Source organism: Carassius gibelio, chromosome B17, assembly GCF_023724105.1.
Source record: "Carassius gibelio isolate Cgi1373 ecotype wild population from Czech Republic chromosome B17, carGib1.2-hapl.c, whole genome shotgun sequence".
Classification (NCBI taxonomy): domain Eukaryota; kingdom Metazoa; phylum Chordata; class Actinopteri; order Cypriniformes; family Cyprinidae; genus Carassius; species Carassius gibelio.
In genome coordinates, this window is record NC_068412.1 from 13669333 (window position 1) to 13689035 (window position 19703).

The window sequence follows — 19703 nt, forward strand, 5'->3', positions numbered from 1 at the left end:
TCTGCTTTTTGAAAAGTTCAACTGAATATATAATCCTTAAAATGGGTATAATCCATCTGCCATCAGTGGTTTAACCATACTATTATAAACTGCGGTCAAGCCAGCCGCACTTCAGAAAAACACCGTCAAGCCAGCCGCGAGTGAAATTTATATGCGCGTGTATTACTATAATTACGGCAATAGCAGGAACAACAGAGGGAACGCGCTTTCAGAGCGCTTTTCATCTATACGTTCAGATTTGATCTATGACGTCCTTTTTCGCCCATCTGCTCTAATATTCGTGTAACTTATTGTTTTCCTTGACTGCTCTGTATTACTATAATTTTCAGCCTTTCAAAGCATTACAATTATTAGTAGAAAACGAGATATGGCACATTCATTGATTTAGAAGACACTTTTTTATGATGAGAAAGAAGCAATTAAAGGTCAGTTCTTAAAGAAGACATCCCATTCTATATCCATACCTCACATAAAACCATTTTACTGGAGACTTTTAGAGATATAGGATAATATTACACTTTACAAGTCTTTAAAGATCCCATTTCTAACAAGTAGAAAAAAAACAATGGTCAGTTCTTATAAGGGACTTCGCATACTATATGCAAACTTAATATCAAACCATTGTACAACAGCATTTTTGAGATATGGGACATTATTACACTTTAAAGGGTTATAAAGATCATATTTCTAATAAATAGAAAAAAACAATGGTCAGTTCTTATCAGGGACGTCCCATACTATATACACAAAAAATCATTTTGCTAAAGCATTTTTGAGATATGGGTCCATATGGCGATTAAGAGGGCTATAAAGACCCCTATAGCGGAGTACAAAACTTTTTATCCACAGGAAGAAGGAGGCGGAAACCGGCCATCAATCAAATAAGGCTTTTAATAACAAAATAAACACAAAACACTGCGACAGCCCTTCACGGACGACTGTCGCTTACAAACAAAAACCAAGTACAAACTAAAATCATGGCCTGGCCTGGCCCTCTCTCGTTGTTCACTGTCGTCGCCCCCTCTTTTGTATCCTTCCATCTCCACCGCGGGACGCGAGACCGGTGAGTGGAGCAGGCGTCGCTCATTTCCAGTCACTCCACTGGCCTCATTCCGTTCTCATGGCTCGCGGCCCCGCCCCACTCATCACAACCCTATTTCTAATAAGTAGAAAAAAAACAAAGGTCAGTTCATATAAGGGACATCCCAAACTATATGCAAACCTCATATCAAGCCATTTTACTGCAGCATTTTTGAGATATGCGTCCATATCGCGATTTAGAGGGCTATGAAGTCAACATTTCTAATAAGTAGAAAAAAACAAAGGTCAGTTCTTATCAGGGACATCACATACTATTTGCACCCTTCATATGAAACCATTTTACTGCATCATTTTTGAGATATGGGACAATACAATGATTTAGAGGGCGATAAAGACACCATTTCTAATAAGTAGAAAAAAACAATAGTCAGTTCTTATCAGGGACATCCCATACTATATGCACACTTCATATGAAACCATTTTACTGCAGCATTTTTAATATATGGGACAATACAATGATTTAAAGGGCTATAAAGACACCATTTCTAATAAGTAGAAAAAAACAATAGTCTGTTCCTATAAGGGATTTCCCATACTATATGCACACCTCATATCAAAACCTTTTACTGCAGCATTTTTGACATATGGGTCCAAATGGTGATTTCGATGGCTATAAAGACACCATTTATAATAAGTAGAAAAAAACAATGGTCAGTTCTTATCAGTGACGTCCCATACTATGAGCACATCTCATATCAAACCATTTTACTGCAGCTTTTTCCAGAAATGGGAAATTATTACACTTTAACGGGCTGTGAAGATCCCATTTCTAATAAGTAGAAAAAAACAATGGTCAGATCTTATAAAGGACATTCCATACTATTTGCACACCTCATATCAAACCATTTTACTGCAGCATTTTCAAGATATGGGACATTATTACACTTTAAAGGGCTATAAAGATCCCATTTGTAATAAGTAGAAAAATAGAATAGTCAGTTCTTATCAGGGACGTCCCATATTATATGCACACATCATATCAAACCATTTTACTGCAGCATTTTTGAGATATGGGTCCAAATGGTGATTTGGAGGGCTATAAAGACATAATTTCTAATAAGTAGAAAAAAACAATGGTCAGTTCTTATAAAGGACATCCCATACTATATGCACACCTCATATCAAACCCTTTTACTGCAGCATTTTTGAGATATGGGACATTATTACACTTTAAAGGGCTATAAAGACCCCATTTCTAATAAGTAGAAAAAAAACAATGGTCAGTTCTTATAAAGGATATGCCATACTATATGCACACCTCATATCAAACAATTTTACTGCAGCATTTTTGAGATATGGGTCCAAATGGTGATTTGGAGGGCTATAAAGACATAATTTCTAATAAGTAGAAAAAAACAATGGTCAGTTCTTATAAAGGACATGGCATACTATATGCACACCTCATATCAAACCATTTTACTGCAGCATTTTCAAGATATGGGACATTATTACACTTTAAAAGGCTATAAAGATCCCATTTCTAATAAGTAGAAAAAAACAATGGTCAGTTCTTATAAAGGACATGCCAAACTATATGCACACCTCATATCAAACCATTTTACTGCAGCATTTTTGAGATATGGGTCCAAATGGTGATTTGTAGGGCTATAAAGACATCATTTCTAATAAGTAGAAAAAAACAATGGTCAGTTCTTATAAAGGACATCCCATACTATATGCACACCTCATATCAAACCCTTTTACTGCAGCATTTTTGAGATATGGGACATTATTACACTTTAAAGGGCGATAAAGACACCATTTCTAATAAGTAGAAAAAAACAATAGTCAGTTCTTATCAGGGACATCCCATACTATATGCACACTTCATATGAAACCATTTTACTGCAGCATTTTTAATATATGGGACAATACAATGATTTAAAGGGCTATAAAGACACCATTTCTAATAAGTAGAAAAAAACAATGGTCTGTTCCTATAAGGGATTTCCCATACTATATGCACACCTCATATCAAAACCTTTTACTGCAGCATTTTTGACATATGGGTCCAAATGGTGATTTCGATGGCTATAAAGACACCATTTATAATAAGTAGAAAAAAACAATGGTCAGTTCTTATAAAGCACATGCCATACTATATGCACACCTCATATCAAAGCATTTTACTGCAGCATGTTTGAGATATGGGTCCATATGGCAATTTAGAGTGCTATAAAGACCCCATTTCTAATAAGTAGAAAAAAATAATAGTCAGTTCTCATCAGTGACGTCCCATACTATGAGCACATCTCATATCAAACCATTTTACTGCAGCTTTTTCCAGAAATGGGAAATTATTACACTTTAACGGGCTGTGAAGATCCCATTTCTAATAAGTAGAAAAAAACAATGGTCAGATCTTATAAAGGACATTCCATACTATATGCACACCTCATATCAAAGCATTTTACTGCAGCATGTTTGAGATATGGGTCCATATGGCAATTTAGAGTGCTATAAATACCCCATTTCTAATAAGTAGAAAAAAATAATAGTCAGTTCTCATCAGTGACGTCCCATACTATGAGCACATCTCATATCAAACCATTTTACTGCAGCTTTTTCCAGAAATGGGAAATTATTACACTTTAACGGGCTGTGAAGATCCCATTTCTAATAAGTAGAAAAAAACAATGGTCAGATCTTATAAAGGACATTCCATACTATATGCACAAATCATATCAAACCATTTTACTGCAGCATTTTTGAGATATGGGTCCATGTGGCAATTTAGAGGGCTATAAAGACAACATTTCTAATAAGTAGAAAAAAACAATAGTCAGTTCTTATCAGGGACGTCCCATACTATATGCACCCTTCATATGAAACCATTTTACTGCAGCATTTTTAAGATACGAAACATTTTTACACTTTAAAGGGCTGTAAAGATCCCATTTCTAATAAGTAGAAAAAAACAAAAGTCAGTTCTTATCAGGGACATCCCATACTATATGCACACCTCATATCAAACCATTTTACTGCAGCATTTTCGAGATATGGGACATTATTACACTTTAAATGGCTGTAAAGATCCCATTTCTAATAAGTAGAAAAAAACAATGGTCTGTTCCTATAAGGGATTTCCCATACTATATGCACACCTCATATCAAAACCTTTTACTGCAGCATTTTTGACATATGGGTCCAAATGGTGATTTCGATGGCTATAAAGACACCATTTATAATAAGTAGAAAAAAACAATGGTCAGTTCTTATAAAGCACATGCCATACTATATGCACACCTCATATCAAAGCATTTTACTGCAGCATGTTTGAGATATGGGTCCATATGGCAATTTAGAGTGCTATAAAGACCCCATTTCTAATAAGTAGAAAAAAATAATAGTCAGTTCTCATCAGTGACGTCCCATACTATGAGCACATCTCATATCAAACCATTTTACTGCAGCTTTTTCCAGAAATGGGAAATTATTACACTTTAACGGGCTGTGAAGATCCCATTTCTAATAAGTAGAAAAAAACAATGGTCAGATCTTATAAAGGACATTCCATACTATATGCACAAATCATATCAAACCATTTTACTGCAGCATTTTTGAGATATGGGTCCATGTGGCAATTTAGAGGGCTATAAAGACAACATTTCTAATAAGTAGAAAAAAACAATAGTCAGTTCTTATCAGGGACGTCCCATACTATATGCACCCTTCATATGAAACCATTTTACTGCAGCATTTTTAAGATACGAAACATTTTTACACTTTAAAGGGCTGTAAAGATCCCATTTCTAATAAGTAGAAAAAAACAAAAGTCAGTTCTTATCAGGGACATCCCATACTATATGCACACCTCATATCAAACCATTTTACTGCAGCATTTTCGAGATATGGGACATTATTACACTTTAAATGGCTGTAAAGATCCCATTTCTAATAAGTAGAAAAAAACAATGGTCTGTTCCTATAAGGGACGTCCCATACTATTTGCACACCTCATATCAAACCATTTTACTGCAGCATTTTTAAGATACGGGACATTATTACATTATAAAGGGCTGTAAAGATCCAATTTCTAATAAGTAGAAAAAAACAAAAGTCAGTTCTTATCATGGACATCCCATACTATATGCACACCTCTTATCAAACCATTTTACTGCAGCATTTTCGAGATATGGGACATTATTACACTTTAAATGGCTGTAAAGATCCCATTTCTAATAAGTAGAAAAAAACAACAGTCAGTTCTTATCTGGGATGTCCCATACTATATGTACACCTCATATCAAACCATTTTACTGCAGCATTTTTCAGATATGGGACAATACAATGATTTAGAGGGCTATAAAGACACCATTTCTAATAAGTAGAAAAAAACAATAGTCAGTTCTTATCAGGGATGTCCCATACTATATGCACACCTCATATCAAACCATTTTACTTCAGCATTTTCAAGATATGGGACATTATTACACTTTAAAGGGCTATAAAGATCCCATTTCTAATAAGTAGAAAAAAAGAATAGTCAATTCTTATCAGGGACCTCCCATACTATATGCACACCTCATATCAAACCATTTTACTGCAGGACTTTTGAGATATGGGACATTATTACACTTTAACGGGCTTTAAAGATCCCATTTCTAATAAGTAGAAAAAAACAATGGTCAGTTCTCATAAGGGACATCCCATACTATATGCACACATAATGGTTTGATATAAAACCCAGTCTACTGCAACATTAATGAGATATGGACCTATATTGTGCTTTAGGGGGCTATAAAGATAAAGGGTATATTCACTTCAGAGGCTCATAGAGAAATGTAATGTTTTCTAAAATCTATGAGTAAATCCATGGAAAACATTTTACTGTATGGTTTTTTTAAGAGCTAGCAAGTATTTCACATATAGAGTTATAAAACATTACATTTATCTATTCCAATAATAATAATAATAATAATAAACAATTGTCATAAGGGACATCACCAAATATGTGCAGCCATTATAAAAAACATTTCAGTTTACCAATCTGGAACTGCATGCATTCAGAGTCAGTTCTGAGACTTTGCATAACTTTGAGACATGTAGAAATGTCAGCTTATAAAAGTAGAGGAAAACGATGCCCATTTCATGCAAGGCACCTCCTACTTTATTAGCACAGCTAAAATAAAATCTGGGTACTTTGGCAGTTTGGACTTACATGTATTCTAATTCAACAAAATGCTATTTAACTACATAAGTAGGAACACTTACTATTTTTAAAAGGCACACAATAATACTACCTTCGTGCAGAGTTCAGTGTCAATCCTGCTCCAGCAAACCTTTCTGTAACTATGAATTGTTCCTGACTCTTAATTAGATTAGGGTTGGAACTGAACTTTAAGTGAGATTTCCAGAAACAAGACTGGGGATACGCTATGATCCATTCATCCATTGAATGCAAGCTACTCTAAACTTTCACAGAGCAAAGACTCCATATTTGGTGTTTAGAAAGTGTGTGAAGTATAGTGTGACAGACAAGTGTGTGTGACTTCATATTTGCTGAAAGAATAGGGAGTGCCTTGCATGCAAAGGCCATTATTTTTATCTACTGTATGTATTTAACCTGATGTTTATATAAACCTCAAAACTGGGGAAAAAATATCCAGTCTATAATATATATATAAAGTAGCTCATATTCTATCAGCACAGCACAGCATACATTTGGATGTATGCAACAAACTGCCAAAGTACACAGACTTCAGATTATCTGTGCTGATAGAATATGAGCTACTTTGTAAGAAAAGGCCATTATTTCTTTTAACTATTTGAAAAAAACATTTCTATAGGTTGCAAAAAATTAGGAAATATTAAAATGTATTTGAGTGTTTTGTTCTATATGAATGCATGCTTCTACAAACTGCCACAGTACACAGACTTCACATTAGGTGTGCTTAAAATGTAGGAGGAACTTTAGAAGGATTGGCCTTTTTTTAAACTTATTTGAAATAGTTCTCAAAACTGGAGTTTCTGAGGATTTTCTTGATTTTTAACCCCAAATTGCTATCGTAAAATATCTTTATACACCAAATACTTCAGTAAAATAGTTTTATATAAGGTGTGCTTGTGGGATGTCCCATGTACTAACTGATCATTGTATTCTTCTACTTATTAGAAATGGGGTCTTTCTAGGCCTCTGAAACAGAATACATTTCAGAAAAACAGAAAAACATCTTTGTAAAATGCTAGAAATGCAGTAAAACTTTTTTATATAAGGTGTGAATATAGTATGGCACCTCCAATATACAAACTAAATATTGTTTTTTTTTTTAAACTTATTAGAAATGGGGGTTCCACTTTATATTGTGTCCCTAATACCTGTGTACTTAGTAATTAGATGTGTATGTAGTATGTAACCACAGTGTAAGTACACATTGGTACATAGTATCTATAGCTCTAATGTTTGTGTAACTACATATTTGTAATAACCCATTGAATGGTATGTGTAAGTACAAATGTGCAACAGGACATTGGTGATAAAATTTATTGGTAAGAAAGTACAAATGTGTTAACAGGACTAATAGCAATATTCAATTTATTATGTAATTACCCCTATGTTACACTGCAGTGGCAAGTAAATTAGGCTTTACATATAAAATGTGGTTGGTGTCCACAATGTTGCACTTTAAATGAAGTCGACAGTTCCTGAGGAGTTACCATGTAAGTACACGGGTATTAAAGTGGTGCACCAACTCCTCCCACTTTACAGAACCCTAAACCCACCCATCTCCACCACCTGGATCAAATGGTTCAAATTACTCTTATACATATTGTTGTTACAAAATGTAGATTTACATGTCCTGTTATACATTTGTACTTGCACAAACCATTCTGAGGGTTGTTACAAAAATATTATAGCCATGGATACTATATACCAATGTATACTTACACTGTGTTATATATTACGTACACATGTAGTTACATTGTATATACACAGGTATTAAGAACACTTAAGATAATGTGGGAGCGACATGGGATATTTATAGCCCAAAGAATCACCATATAGTCCCATATCTGAAAATGCTGCTGTAAAATGGTTTGATATGAGGTGTGCATATAGTATGGGACATCCCTTAAAGGAGCTGACATTTGTTTTTCAACTTATTAGAAATGTGGTCTTCTAAATTACCATTTGGACCCATATCTCAAAAATGCTGCAGTAAAATGGTTTGATATGAGGTGTGCATATAGTATGGGACGTCCCTGATAAGAACTGACTATTCTTTTTTCTACTTATTAGAAATTGGATCTTTATAGCCCTCCAAATCACCATTTGGACCCATATCTCAAAAATGCTGCAGTAAAATGGTTTGATATGAGGTGTGCATATAGTGTGGGAGGTCCCTGATAAGAACTGACTGTTGTTTTTTTCTACTTATTAGAAATGGGATCTTTATAGCCCTTTAAAGTGTAATAATGTCCCATATCTCGAAAATGCTGCAGTAAAATGGTTTGATATGAGGTGTGCATATAGTATGGCATGTCCTTTATAAGAACTGACCATTGTTTTTTTCTACTTATTAGAAATGGGGTCTTTGTAGCACTCTAAATCACCATTTGGACCCATATCTCAAAAATGCTGCAGTAAAATGGTTTGATATGAGGTGTGCATATAGTGTGGGAGGTCCCTGATAAGAACTGACTGTTGTTTTTTTCTACTTACTAGAAATGGGGTCTTTATAGCCCTTTAAAGTGTAATAATGTCCCATATCTCAAAAATGCTGCAGTAAAAGGGTTTGATATGAGGTGTGCATATAGTATGGGATGTCCTTTATAAGAACTGACCATTGTTTTTTTCTACTTATTAGAAATGATGCCTTTATAGCCCTCCAAATCACCATTTGGACCCATATCTCAAAAATGCTGCAGTAAAATGGTTTGATATGAGGTGTGCATATAGTATGGCATATCCTTTATAAGAACTGACCATTGTTTTTTTCTACTTATTAGAAATGGGATCTTTATAGCCCTTTAAAGTGTAATAATGTCCCATATCTCGAAAATGCTGCAGTAAAATGGTTTGATATGAGGTGTGCATATAGTATGTGATGTCCCTGATAAGAACTGACTATTGTTTTTTTCTACTTATTAGAAATGGTGTCTTTATCGCCCTTTAAAGTGTAATAATGTCCCATATCTCAAAAATGCTGCAGTAAAAGGGTTTGATATGAGGTGTGCATATAGTATGGGACATCCCTTATAGGAACATACCATTGTTTTTATCTACTTATTAGAAATGGGATCTTTATAGCCCTTTAAAATATAATAATGTCCCATATCTCGAAAATTCTGCAGTAAAATGGTTTGATATGAGGTGTGCATATAGTATGGCATGTCCTTTATAAGAAATGACCATTGTTTTTTTCTACTTATTAGAAATGGGATCTTTACAGCCCTTTAAAATGTAATAATGTCTCGAATCTTAAAAATGCTGCAGTAAAATGGTTTGATATGAGGTGTACAAATAGTATGGGACGTCCCTTATAGGAACAGACCATTGTTTTCTTCTACTTATTAGAAATGGGATCTTTATAGCCATTTAAAGTGTAATAATGTCCCATATCTCGAAAATGCTGCAGTAAAATGGTTTGATATGATGTGTGCATATACTATGGGACGTCCCTGATAAGAACTGACTTTTGTTTTTTTTTACTTATTAGAAATGGGATCTTTACAGCCCTTTAAAGTGTAAAAATGTCTCGTATCTTAAAAATGCTGCAGTAAAATGGTTTCATATGAAGGGTGCATATAGTATGGGACGTCCCTGATAAGAACTGACTATTGTTTTTTTCTACTTATTAGAAATGTTGTCTTTATAGCCCTCTAAATTGCCACATGGACCCATATCTCAAAAATGCTGCAGTAAAATGGTTTGATATGATTTGTGCATATAGTATGGCATGTCCTTTATAAGATCTGACCATTGTTTTTTTCTACTTATTAGAAATGGGATCTTCACAGCCCGTCAAAGTGTAATAATTTCCCATTTCTGGAAAAAGCTGCAGTAAAATGGTTTGATATGAGATGTGCTCATAGTATGGGACGTCACTGATGAGAACTGACTATTATTTTTTTCTACTTATTAGAAATGGGGTCTTTATAGCACTCTAAATTGCCATATGGACCCATATCTCAAACATGCTGCAGTAAAATGCTTTGATATGAGGTGTGCATATAGTATGGCATGTGCTTTATAAGAACTGATCATTGTTTTTTTCTACTTATTATAAATGGTGTCTTTATAGCCATCGAAATCACCATTTGGACCCATATGTCAAAAATGCTGCAGTAAAAGGTTTTGATATGAGGTGTGCATATAGTATGGGAAATCCCTTATAGGAACAGACTATTGTTTTTTTCTACTTATTAGAAATGGTGTCTTTATAGCCCTTTAAATCATTGTATTGTCCCATATATTAAAAATGCTGCAGTAAAATGGTTTCATATGAAGTGTGCATATAGTATGGGATGTCCCTGATAAGAACTGACTATTGTTTTTTTCTACTTATTAGAAATGGTGTCTTTATCGCCCTCTAAATCATTGTATTGTCCCATATCTCAAAAATGCTGCAGTAAAATGGTTTCATATGAAGGGTGCAAATAGTATGTGATGTCCCTGATAAGAACTGACCTTTGTTTTTTTCTACTTATTAGAAATGTTGACTTCATAGCCCTCTAAATCGCGATATGGACGCATATCTCAAAAATGCTGCAGTAAAATGGCTTGATATGAGGTTTGCATACAGTTTGGGATGTCCCTTATATGAACTGACCTTTGTTTTTTTCTACTTATTAGAAATAGGGTTGTGATGAGTGGGGCGGGGCCGCGAGCCATGAGAACGGAATGAGGCCAGTGGAGTGACTGGAAATGAGCGACGCCTGCTCCACTCACCGGTCTCGCGTCCCACGGTGGAGATGGAAGGATACAAAAGAGGGGGCGACGACAGTGAACAACGAGAGAGGGCCAGGCCAGGCCATGATTTTAGTTTGTACTTGGTTTTTGTTTGTAAGCGACAGTCGTCCGTGAAGGGCTGTCGCAGTGTTTTGTGTTTATTTTGTTATTAAAAGCCTTATTTGATTGATGGCCGTTTCCGCCTCCTTCTTCCTGTGGATAAAAAGTTTTGTACTCCGCTATAGGGGTCTTTATAGCCCTCTTAATCGCCATATGGACCCATATCTCAAAAATGCTTTAGCAAAATGATTTTTTGTGTATATAGTATGGGACGTCCCTGATAAGAACTGACCATTGTTTTTTTCTATTTATTAGAAATATGATCTTTATAACCCTTTAAAGTGTAATAATGTCCCATATCTCAAAAATGCTGTTGTACAATGGTTTGATATGAAGTTTGCATATAGTATGCGAAGTCCCTTATAAGAACTGACCATTGTTTTTTTCTACTTGTTAGAAATGGGATCTTAAAAGACTTGTAAAGTGTAATATTATCCTATATCTCTAAAAGGCTCCAGTAAAATGGTTTTATGTGAGGTATGGATATAGTATGGGATGTCTTCTTTAAGAACTGACCTTTAATTGCTTCTTTCTCATCATAAAAAAGTGTCTTCTAAATCAATGAATGTCCCATATCTCGTTTTCTACTAATAATTGTAATGCTTTGAAAGGCTGAAAATTATAGTAATACAGAGCAGTCAAGGAAAACAATAAGTTACACGAATATTAGAGCAGATGGGCGAAAAAGGTCGTCATAGATCAAATCTGAACGTATAGATGAAAAGCGCTCTGAAAGCGCGTTCCCTCTCTGTTGTTCCTGCTATTGCCGTAATTATAGTAATACACGCGCATATAAATTTCACTCGCGGCTGGCTTGACGGTGTTTTTCTGAAGTGCGGCTGGCTTGACCGCAGTTATTATAAAGCCATGACAATACTTTTTGTATGCGAATAAAACAAAAATAACGAGGAAATGCAGAATGCGGTGATATGGAGAGACACAGAGGAGACTGTTGACAAAGGAATTGTTGAATTAAGTAGTTATTTTTGTTTTATTCACGTATTCTCGTCGCTTTATAACGTTACGGTTGAACCACTGATGACGGATGGACTATTCTGACGATGCTTTTCACTTTTCTGGACCTTGGCAGTGTATTTTACTTGGCAATTAACTTAATGGGACAGTCTCAAGCCTCCCGGTTTTCATCCAAAATATCTTAAATTGTGTTCCGAAGATGAACAAAGTTTTACGGGTTGGGAACAACAGGGGGTAAGTGATTATTAAACGGCAACATGTTCATTTTGGGGTGGAGTATCCCTTTAAGCTTTCAGAGCTGATCTGGGAATGCCACGCACCGGAGTCACTGTGGCCGCATGTCCTTCTCCTGTCCAGCAGGTGACAGTAAAGTGCAGACATTTCCAATATCTCCCAAACCAACAATCCACAACAGTTTATGGACATGCACAACAAACATGCGCTGGAAAGCATTAGGATGGTTGTCTTGATGAGCAAGGTTAAATCCTGTGATGATTAATTGTTTATTAATTAAACTCTGCGACTGAAGAAACTGTCTTTATAGTGGATTCGCCAACGTTACTTTGATAATGACTCATTGTCTTCAAGAAAGCTGCTAATGGACGGCAGACAGAAGGACTGTTACACACAAAGCCCAGACACCCCAGCTGTAAGACATCGAAAAACATGCACGACAAACGAGGGGATTGAGGGCTTTTCCCAGCCTTCTAGGGAGACTTCTAATGGGGCGAGTAAAAGGATCCCCAAACGAGGAGGACAGCTCAGTTCTCCCTCCAGAGGTGACCATGTGCCCGTTTATACTCTGGTTCTGGTGCTTGTGCTCTCTGTATGTACACGCTTTTACAAAATCACTGAGCCTCCACATGTATGGTGAGTATTAGATGTGTAAAATTGTGATTGTAAATCTACTTTCAATGCACGATCAGTGAACACTATGGACCATTTGCAGTTGGGACGAGACTCATTTCGGAAAAATGGGAAGCTATTACATTAACCGCACCTTCTTCTTTGATGTCCATCCACCCCTTGGAAAGGTATGGGTTTCAGACCCCTTCTAGTTGTAAGATAATGTGAATTATTTTATTAATGCTTCTACACTCCTCACTCAGATGCTGATTGGCCTCGCTGGATACCTGACAGGCTATGATGGGACCTTTCCCTTCATAAAACCAGGGGACAAATATGAGCACCACAACTACTGGGGGATGAGAGCGGTAAATCCCAATTAAGTTTATGAATATCCTAACGTTTTTGTCCCAAAATGTTTATTTTTCAATTAGTTTTACATCAAATTTCATATTATGATTGAAATATAGCTTTTGCCTATTAAAGCGGTAGTTCACTTCCGGAACAGAAATGTACATATAATGTACACACCTCCTATGTCTTTCTTTCTTCAGTCGTAAAGAAATAGTTTTTTGAGGAAAACGTTTCAGGATTTCTCACCGTATAATGGACTTCTATGGTGCCCCGTGTATGAACTTCCAAAATGTAGTTTAAATGCAGCTTCAAAATGATCCCAGCTGAGGAAAAGGGGTATTTTACGAAAAAAGGTAACACCGTGATGTAGGATGATTTTGAAGTTAGAGGAGAAATTGAGATGGGAGTTTTTAGACATAACCTTACTGCCATGAACCAGGAAAAAAGTTCACGCAGAGCTAGATGAGTGTTTGAGGTTAAAAAATAAAAATGTTTTTGGAAAATATCAGTTCGTTTTGCTAGATAAGACCCTTCTTCCTCGACTGGGATTATTTAGAACACTTTGATACTGCATTTAAACTGAATTTTGGAAAAATGTTTTCCTCAAAAAACATAATTTCTTTACGACTGAAGAAATAAAAAAAACAGGAGCACATTATCTTAAATTTTTTGTTCTGGAAGTTAACTGCTAGAAAACAGTTATTTTAAATTGCAATAATGTACCCAAATATGACTGTTTTACTGTATTTTGATCGATCAAATGCAGCATACGAGACTATATATATATATATATATATATATATATATATATATATATATATATATATATATATATATTATTTTTTATTATTGTTAAATTATATTACGTTATCATGGACATCATGAAATGTAAAATGTAAATTTCCTTTTTATTAATCCATGCAAAATCGTAGATGCAAGATTAAAAATGCAAATCTATATTTTGGAAGTTGTATTTGAAATATGCTTGGAGGTCCAAAAGTTATTCTGATTATGTATATGTATGATACCTCTTTGTTTTATTTATTTACTTATTTATTTGAGTAAAATTAAGAATTGTACTTTCCAAGAAATTGCCGTTAGCTTTTACTTCCATTGCTGATGTATTATTCTTCAAATGTGCGCTTCAATCCCTGTGATGAATTTGTGTTTAGTTCTGTGCAGCTCTCGGTTCCTGTCTTCCTCCTTTTTCCTTCCTCATTGTCCTGGAGCTGTCTCAATCTACGCCAGCAGCGCTCCTCGCAGCCTCTCTGCTGATCTTTGGTGAGTGTGGAAGTGATCATCGACACAGAGCTGGCCTGTATTGAGTGGGGGCATTACTATGATGATCGAAATCTAAATCCACTGATCCATTTTACGACAGACACTGGCTGTATCACCCTCTCTCAGTACATTCTTCTGGATCCCATTCTCATGTTTTTCATCATGGGCTCTGTTCTCTGCATGGTCCGATTCAACACACACAGACTCAGGTAGAGCTATCTGAAGCCGTTCTCTATGAAGCTTTACTGGTCGAGTTTATGTACCTAATGTAGAGCACATTTTCTTTCTTGTCTCTAGGCCTTTCAGCTTCTCCTGGTGGTTCTGGCTGCTTCTGACGGGGGTCTGCCTCTCCGGCTCTCTGGGAGTAAAGTTTGTTGGGCTGTTTGTCATCCTCTTGGTGGGAATTAACACAGTATTTGATCTGTGGAGGCTGCTTGGGGACCTCAGCTTGTCTTTGGTATGAAAAAGAACCAGTTAAAGACTTTGAACATTATCTCTTCTGTTTAACAAGGCTGCTTTTATTTGATCAGAAATACAGTTCAAAGTGATCGGTTTAACTCATCCATGCTGAGAAATTTTTTTTTACGGATTTCAAACTTCTAAACTTTATTGCATGTTGTGATTGACACTATTTTCCCGTTTTCACCAGCTGGATTTTGGGAAGCACTTATTCGCTCGAGTTTTCGGGTTGATAATGCTCCCATTGTTCCTGTACACTACAATATTTGCTGTTCACTTTATCATCTTAAACAGAAGGTACGTCTGAGCCGATATTAATATTCTGTTCTGTTATTAAAGCAGATCATCGGTCACTGATACAATAAAATAATGCTAAAGCTTTGTTCTTTTCGATACACAGCGGTCCTGGGGATGGTTTCTTCAGCTCTGCTTTTCAGTCTCGCTTGATTGGAAACAATCTGCACAACGCCTCCATGCCAGAGTGTAAGAACAACTTGAGCTCAAGTTTTGACATTTTTACTGCTTCGGTTTCTTTTTTAACTTGAATGGTGAAAAGATGTTATTTTCTGACTCTATCCTGGCTTGTACCCCTTCCTCCACACAGATCTGGCCTATGGCTCGGTCATAACTGTGAAGAATCTGCGAATAGCAGGAGGGTATCTGCACTCACACTGGCATCTCTACCCAGAAGGTGTTGGAGCTCCCCAGCAGCAGGTCACTTCACCTTTGTTTACTCTTTACAGACAGTTTGACAGCAGCACTGCAGTAACATTTCCGGAAGGTTTCGAGATGAAAAACCGATCAGTAATTCTTAATTTGGTTCAGAATTTCTAATAACACTACTGTTAAAACGTTTGGAGTAAGTAAGAAAATGAATGAGAAATCATCTTGCTGTGTAAATCTATTTTGCATCTTACCTCATGTAGGTTACAGCCTATTTGCACAAAGATTATAACAACCTATGGTTGGTCAAGAGACCTGACAACTCTGATGGTGAGTTCTTGTACATGTTTGCATCATATTTCTCGAGAAACACTGCACAAGAATCAATATCTCCTGTTCCCTTCTGAGATCTCACAGGGCCACCAGAACTGGTCCGACATGGTGACATCATTAGACTGGAACACAAAGAGTACGTACAAGGTCTTTGGGTAAAGTAACATAGTCATGGCCTAAAATAATGATATGAACTGTTAGTTTAAAGCAGTGCACGCCTGATTTTCTTCATCAGAACTACAAGAAATCTTCATAGTCATTTCCATGAAGCTCCACTGACCAAAAAACACCTGCAGGTCACAGGTTACGGCATTGTGAGTATTACCACTCCTTGTATTTTATTGTTTTAGCATTACTTTCGAAACCATGTTTCATTATCAATTGATTAGGAGGGTTTGTGTTCTATCGGCTTAATAGATTCAGCTTTGTTTTTATTTTCTGATTGGATCATTGCAAGCAAAAAGATGACCTTCTAGTTGACATCAAACAAAATCTCCAAATGAATATTAATCATTTTCATAAGTTCCAATAGAGTAAGCATTACAAATTTTAAACCAGAATGGCTTTTCGTTTCAGAATGGAAGCGGAGATGTCAATGACTTGTGGCAGGTGGAGGTGTGTGGAGGGAAGAAAGGAGATCTGGTGAAGGTGTTGCGTAGTAAAGTGCGTTTTCTCCATCGCTCTACAGGCTGCGTGCTTTGCTCCTCTGGAAAGACTCTTCCCAAGTGGTGAGAGCGTTCATTCAGCAGAAACCTTAGATGGGGTCTGTAGTGCATAACACACAGAAAACCATTTCAACTAGACTTTACTCTTCTACAGGGGATGGGAGCAAGTGGAGGTCACGTGTAGCCCATATGTCAAAGAGACGCCCAACACACAGTGGAACATTGAGGATCACATCAACCCTAAACGTATGTTCATAAAATAGACAGAAATGTGCCATCGGATGGGTTTGACTTTGCTCTTCATGTAACATCTTTTTATGTCTACAGTGCCCAACATCAGTCTTTCAGTGCTCAAACCAACTTTCCTGGAGGTCCTCTGGGAGTCTCATATTGTGATGATCAGGGTAAGATAAGCTCACCCTAAAGAAAAATCTGCCTTTTAAAATGTTGATTTTGCTTCAGAATGGATCATGAATTCAAGTATATGGGTTTAAGTTTAGTGAACCTTGTATTTTTGTTCAGGGAAACAGTGGTTTAAAGCCCAAAGACAACGAGATGAACTCTAAACCCTGGCACTGGCCAATCAACTATCAGGTAGAATATCTAAAAAGATTTTTTAGTTATTTATTTTTATTTTTTAAAGTGATATTTCATTATTATTTATAATTAATTAATCATTTTTTAATAAGCTTTACTTTTTATATTTTTATTTTAGTAATTTTGTGTGCCATTTTTATGCTTTTTTTATATTTCTGTCTCATTTTTATTTCAGTTTTATTACAGTTCAACATTTCAGTTTTTATTTATATTGAAAATTTCTAATGAAAATGTTTTTTATTAATAGATTTTTATTCGCTTTAGTAAAAGTTTATTTAAAATGAACAAAGCTGTTTTGAGGAGCCACATCTACTGGAGTCCTATCTCATTATAATTCATTATTCATAATAGGGATTGAGGTTTTCTGGAGTGAATGAGACAGAGTACCGCGTTTATCTTCTCGGGAACCCTGTAAGTGTTTTTTTTCTGCGCTCTGTTTCCTAAGATCTCTTGTCCGTATCATTACTTCAGTTTACCTTTTACCCTCAGGTCATCTGGTGGCTGAATCTCTTGAGTCTGGGTCTGTTTGTTTTAATGCTGACAGTGGCATCTTTAGCAAAACAGAGAGGAGTGAAGATGGAGGGAAAGAGGAAAGGTAAGCAGCACTACATATTGTGCAGTACTTAAAAAAAGAGCCGTGCAGAACCAGTCTAAAACAGCTGATGTTGTCTTTCAGTGCACTGTCACACTCTCATGGAGGGTGGTGGGATGCTGCTTTTGGGATGGCTATTACACTACCTCCCGTTCTACATTATGGGCCGCATACTCTACTACCACCATTACTTTCCTGCCATGTTGTTCAGCAGTATGCTCACAGGTACGCCAGTGGGGACGCCATTGGTCCTATAAGTTATGCTGCAGTCAGAGCTGCCGCCTTTGAATTACAACAAAATAAACATCTGCTGAAAATCTATTCACCCTCACGCCATCCATAATGTATATTTGGAGAAATTTACACTGATGTTCCATCATTTGCTCACCAGTGGATTCTTTTCAGCGAATGGGTGTCATCAGAATGAGTCCAAACAGCTGTTAAAAACCTCGCAATATTTGTTGAGAACAGTTTTTGACTGTTTTCACTTGTTTGATCTGTGCATACTTCTCTCCTGATATTCGCAAGATGTTGTTTTCCGTACAGTAGAGAAAGCGGTGTTATAAAATAGGGGACTCGAATGTTAGCCAAAAGCGATGGTTTGAAGTTAAAAACATCTTTATGAATTTTTTTTCTTATAAACGCAGCTTTTTGCTTCACAAGAAATTAATTGCTAGACTGAAAACATTTCGATTACCTGTGGATTATTGTGATGTTTTTATCAGTTATTTGGATTCTCATTCTGACGGCACCCATTCACTACAAAGGATCCATTGAGGAGCAAGTGACGTAATGCTAAATGTCTAAATCTGTAAAAAAAAAAAAAAAAGCCTACATATTTCAAATTTGGCAGCATTAATTGGCATGTTTAGACACAATGTTACCTCAATAAACTTAATTCTAACATTTAATGACCTTTTATTTAAGGTATTACTCTGGACGTCTTCCTCCAGAATTTACACCTTCTCTTTAGTCCATCCATATCCCATCATCTTATGAGGGGAGGTCAGTTTCTACTCCTGTTAGGGTTCATCTACAGGTAAGGCTCTAATATTAAAATTTAGTTGTTTTTGGGCTAATATCACTTTTAAGCTTTGATTGTTTTTACAACGTTTGCTGTTGTAAATTAACCAAGTATATTAATTTTATCTAATGCTGAAATAGTGTGTGTTGTACAAATTTTTTTAGGTCACAAATTCAGTCCATTTCTAATATTGATCTCACACTTGAATCTCTACTTGTTTCAGCTTTTATCTCTTCCACCCTCTCTCCTATGGTATGAGGGGGCCACTGGCACAAGACCCTGCCTCGTCCATGACTGGCCTCAGGTGGATGGACTCCTGGGAGTTTTAGACCATTTTAGACTATTCAGAAATGTCCCGGTCTTCATAATCTTTTTAACCATTTCAGTTTTTAAATGTTGAGTGGCTCTTTACATTGTGGAAGTACAGTGTTTAATCTGCTGTTAGGCTGTGATTTTAAACTTTTTAAAATATTATTTTTTATTTTACATTTATGTATTTTACATTAAAGCTTGATGGTGTTTAATGGCTGTAGCTGGACTGAACTAAATTACAAGTAATGAAGTGCCTTTCAAGTTTCAGATTTAAAGACTCCAATGATGTAGAAAATATTCACTCCTTCAGTTGGGTTTTGTACATTTCATTTGTTACACATTTTGTTCTTCTGAGGAAAAATAAAAAAATAATTAGTGTATTCAAAAACAGCAACCTTTGATGTATCACACTATTATATTCCTCAGCTTTTAATTATTTTCAAAATAATTAGCTGTGTCCCTTTGTCATTGTGTTACTGTAATTGAACC

General features: G+C 35.9%; 1 protein-coding gene and 1 long non-coding RNA gene across 3 annotated transcripts; one reads left to right on the top strand and one right to left on the bottom strand.

The window, feature by feature from the left end:
* Positions 1–868: 868 nt before the first annotated feature.
* Positions 869–6728, bottom strand: LOC127975922 (uncharacterized). The gene is made up of 2 exons (XR_008157653.1): positions 6345–6728; positions 869–1159 (listed from the first exon to the last, which is right to left on the bottom strand). It is a non-coding gene; the product is annotated as an uncharacterized LOC127975922 (long non-coding RNA).
* Positions 6729–12399: 5671 nt separating this feature from the next.
* pomt2 (protein-O-mannosyltransferase 2) lies at positions 12400–19608 on the top strand. Of its 2 annotated transcripts, none has more exons than XM_052579938.1 (21): positions 12400–12958; positions 13038–13122; positions 13198–13302; positions 14461–14569; positions 14670–14778; positions 14867–15026; positions 15219–15325; positions 15429–15511; positions 15633–15742; positions 15955–16021; positions 16109–16160; positions 16260–16338; positions 16601–16752; positions 16844–16935; positions 17017–17093; positions 17212–17283; positions 17638–17697; positions 17776–17881; positions 17963–18103; positions 18806–18917; positions 19126–19608. In XM_052579938.1, the coding sequence occupies exons 1-21, from the start codon at positions 12687–12689 to the stop codon at positions 19229–19231; spliced, it is 2256 nt and encodes a 751-aa protein (XP_052435898.1). In that variant the 5' UTR covers positions 12400–12686; the 3' UTR covers positions 19232–19608. The 2 variants fall into 2 exon arrangements, with proteins under 2 accessions (XP_052435898.1, XP_052435897.1); XM_052579937.1 differs by having other exon boundaries at positions 12403–12958; positions 16100–16160.
* Positions 19609–19703: the final 95 nt, after the last annotated feature.

Excerpts from the sequence above, each read along its gene's own strand:
- pomt2 (XM_052579937.1), top strand. The coding sequence starts at position 12,687 with ATGGACGGCAGACAGAAGGACTGTTACACACAAAGCCCAGACACCCCA. Across the intron at positions 15,027-15,218 it reads GGGACCTCAGCTTGTCTTTG|CTGGATTTTGGGAAGCACTT; the intron begins GTATGAAAAAGA and ends CGTTTTCACCAG. Across the intron at positions 15,512-15,632 it reads CAACGCCTCCATGCCAGAGT|ATCTGGCCTATGGCTCGGTC; the intron begins GTAAGAACAACT and ends TCCTCCACACAG.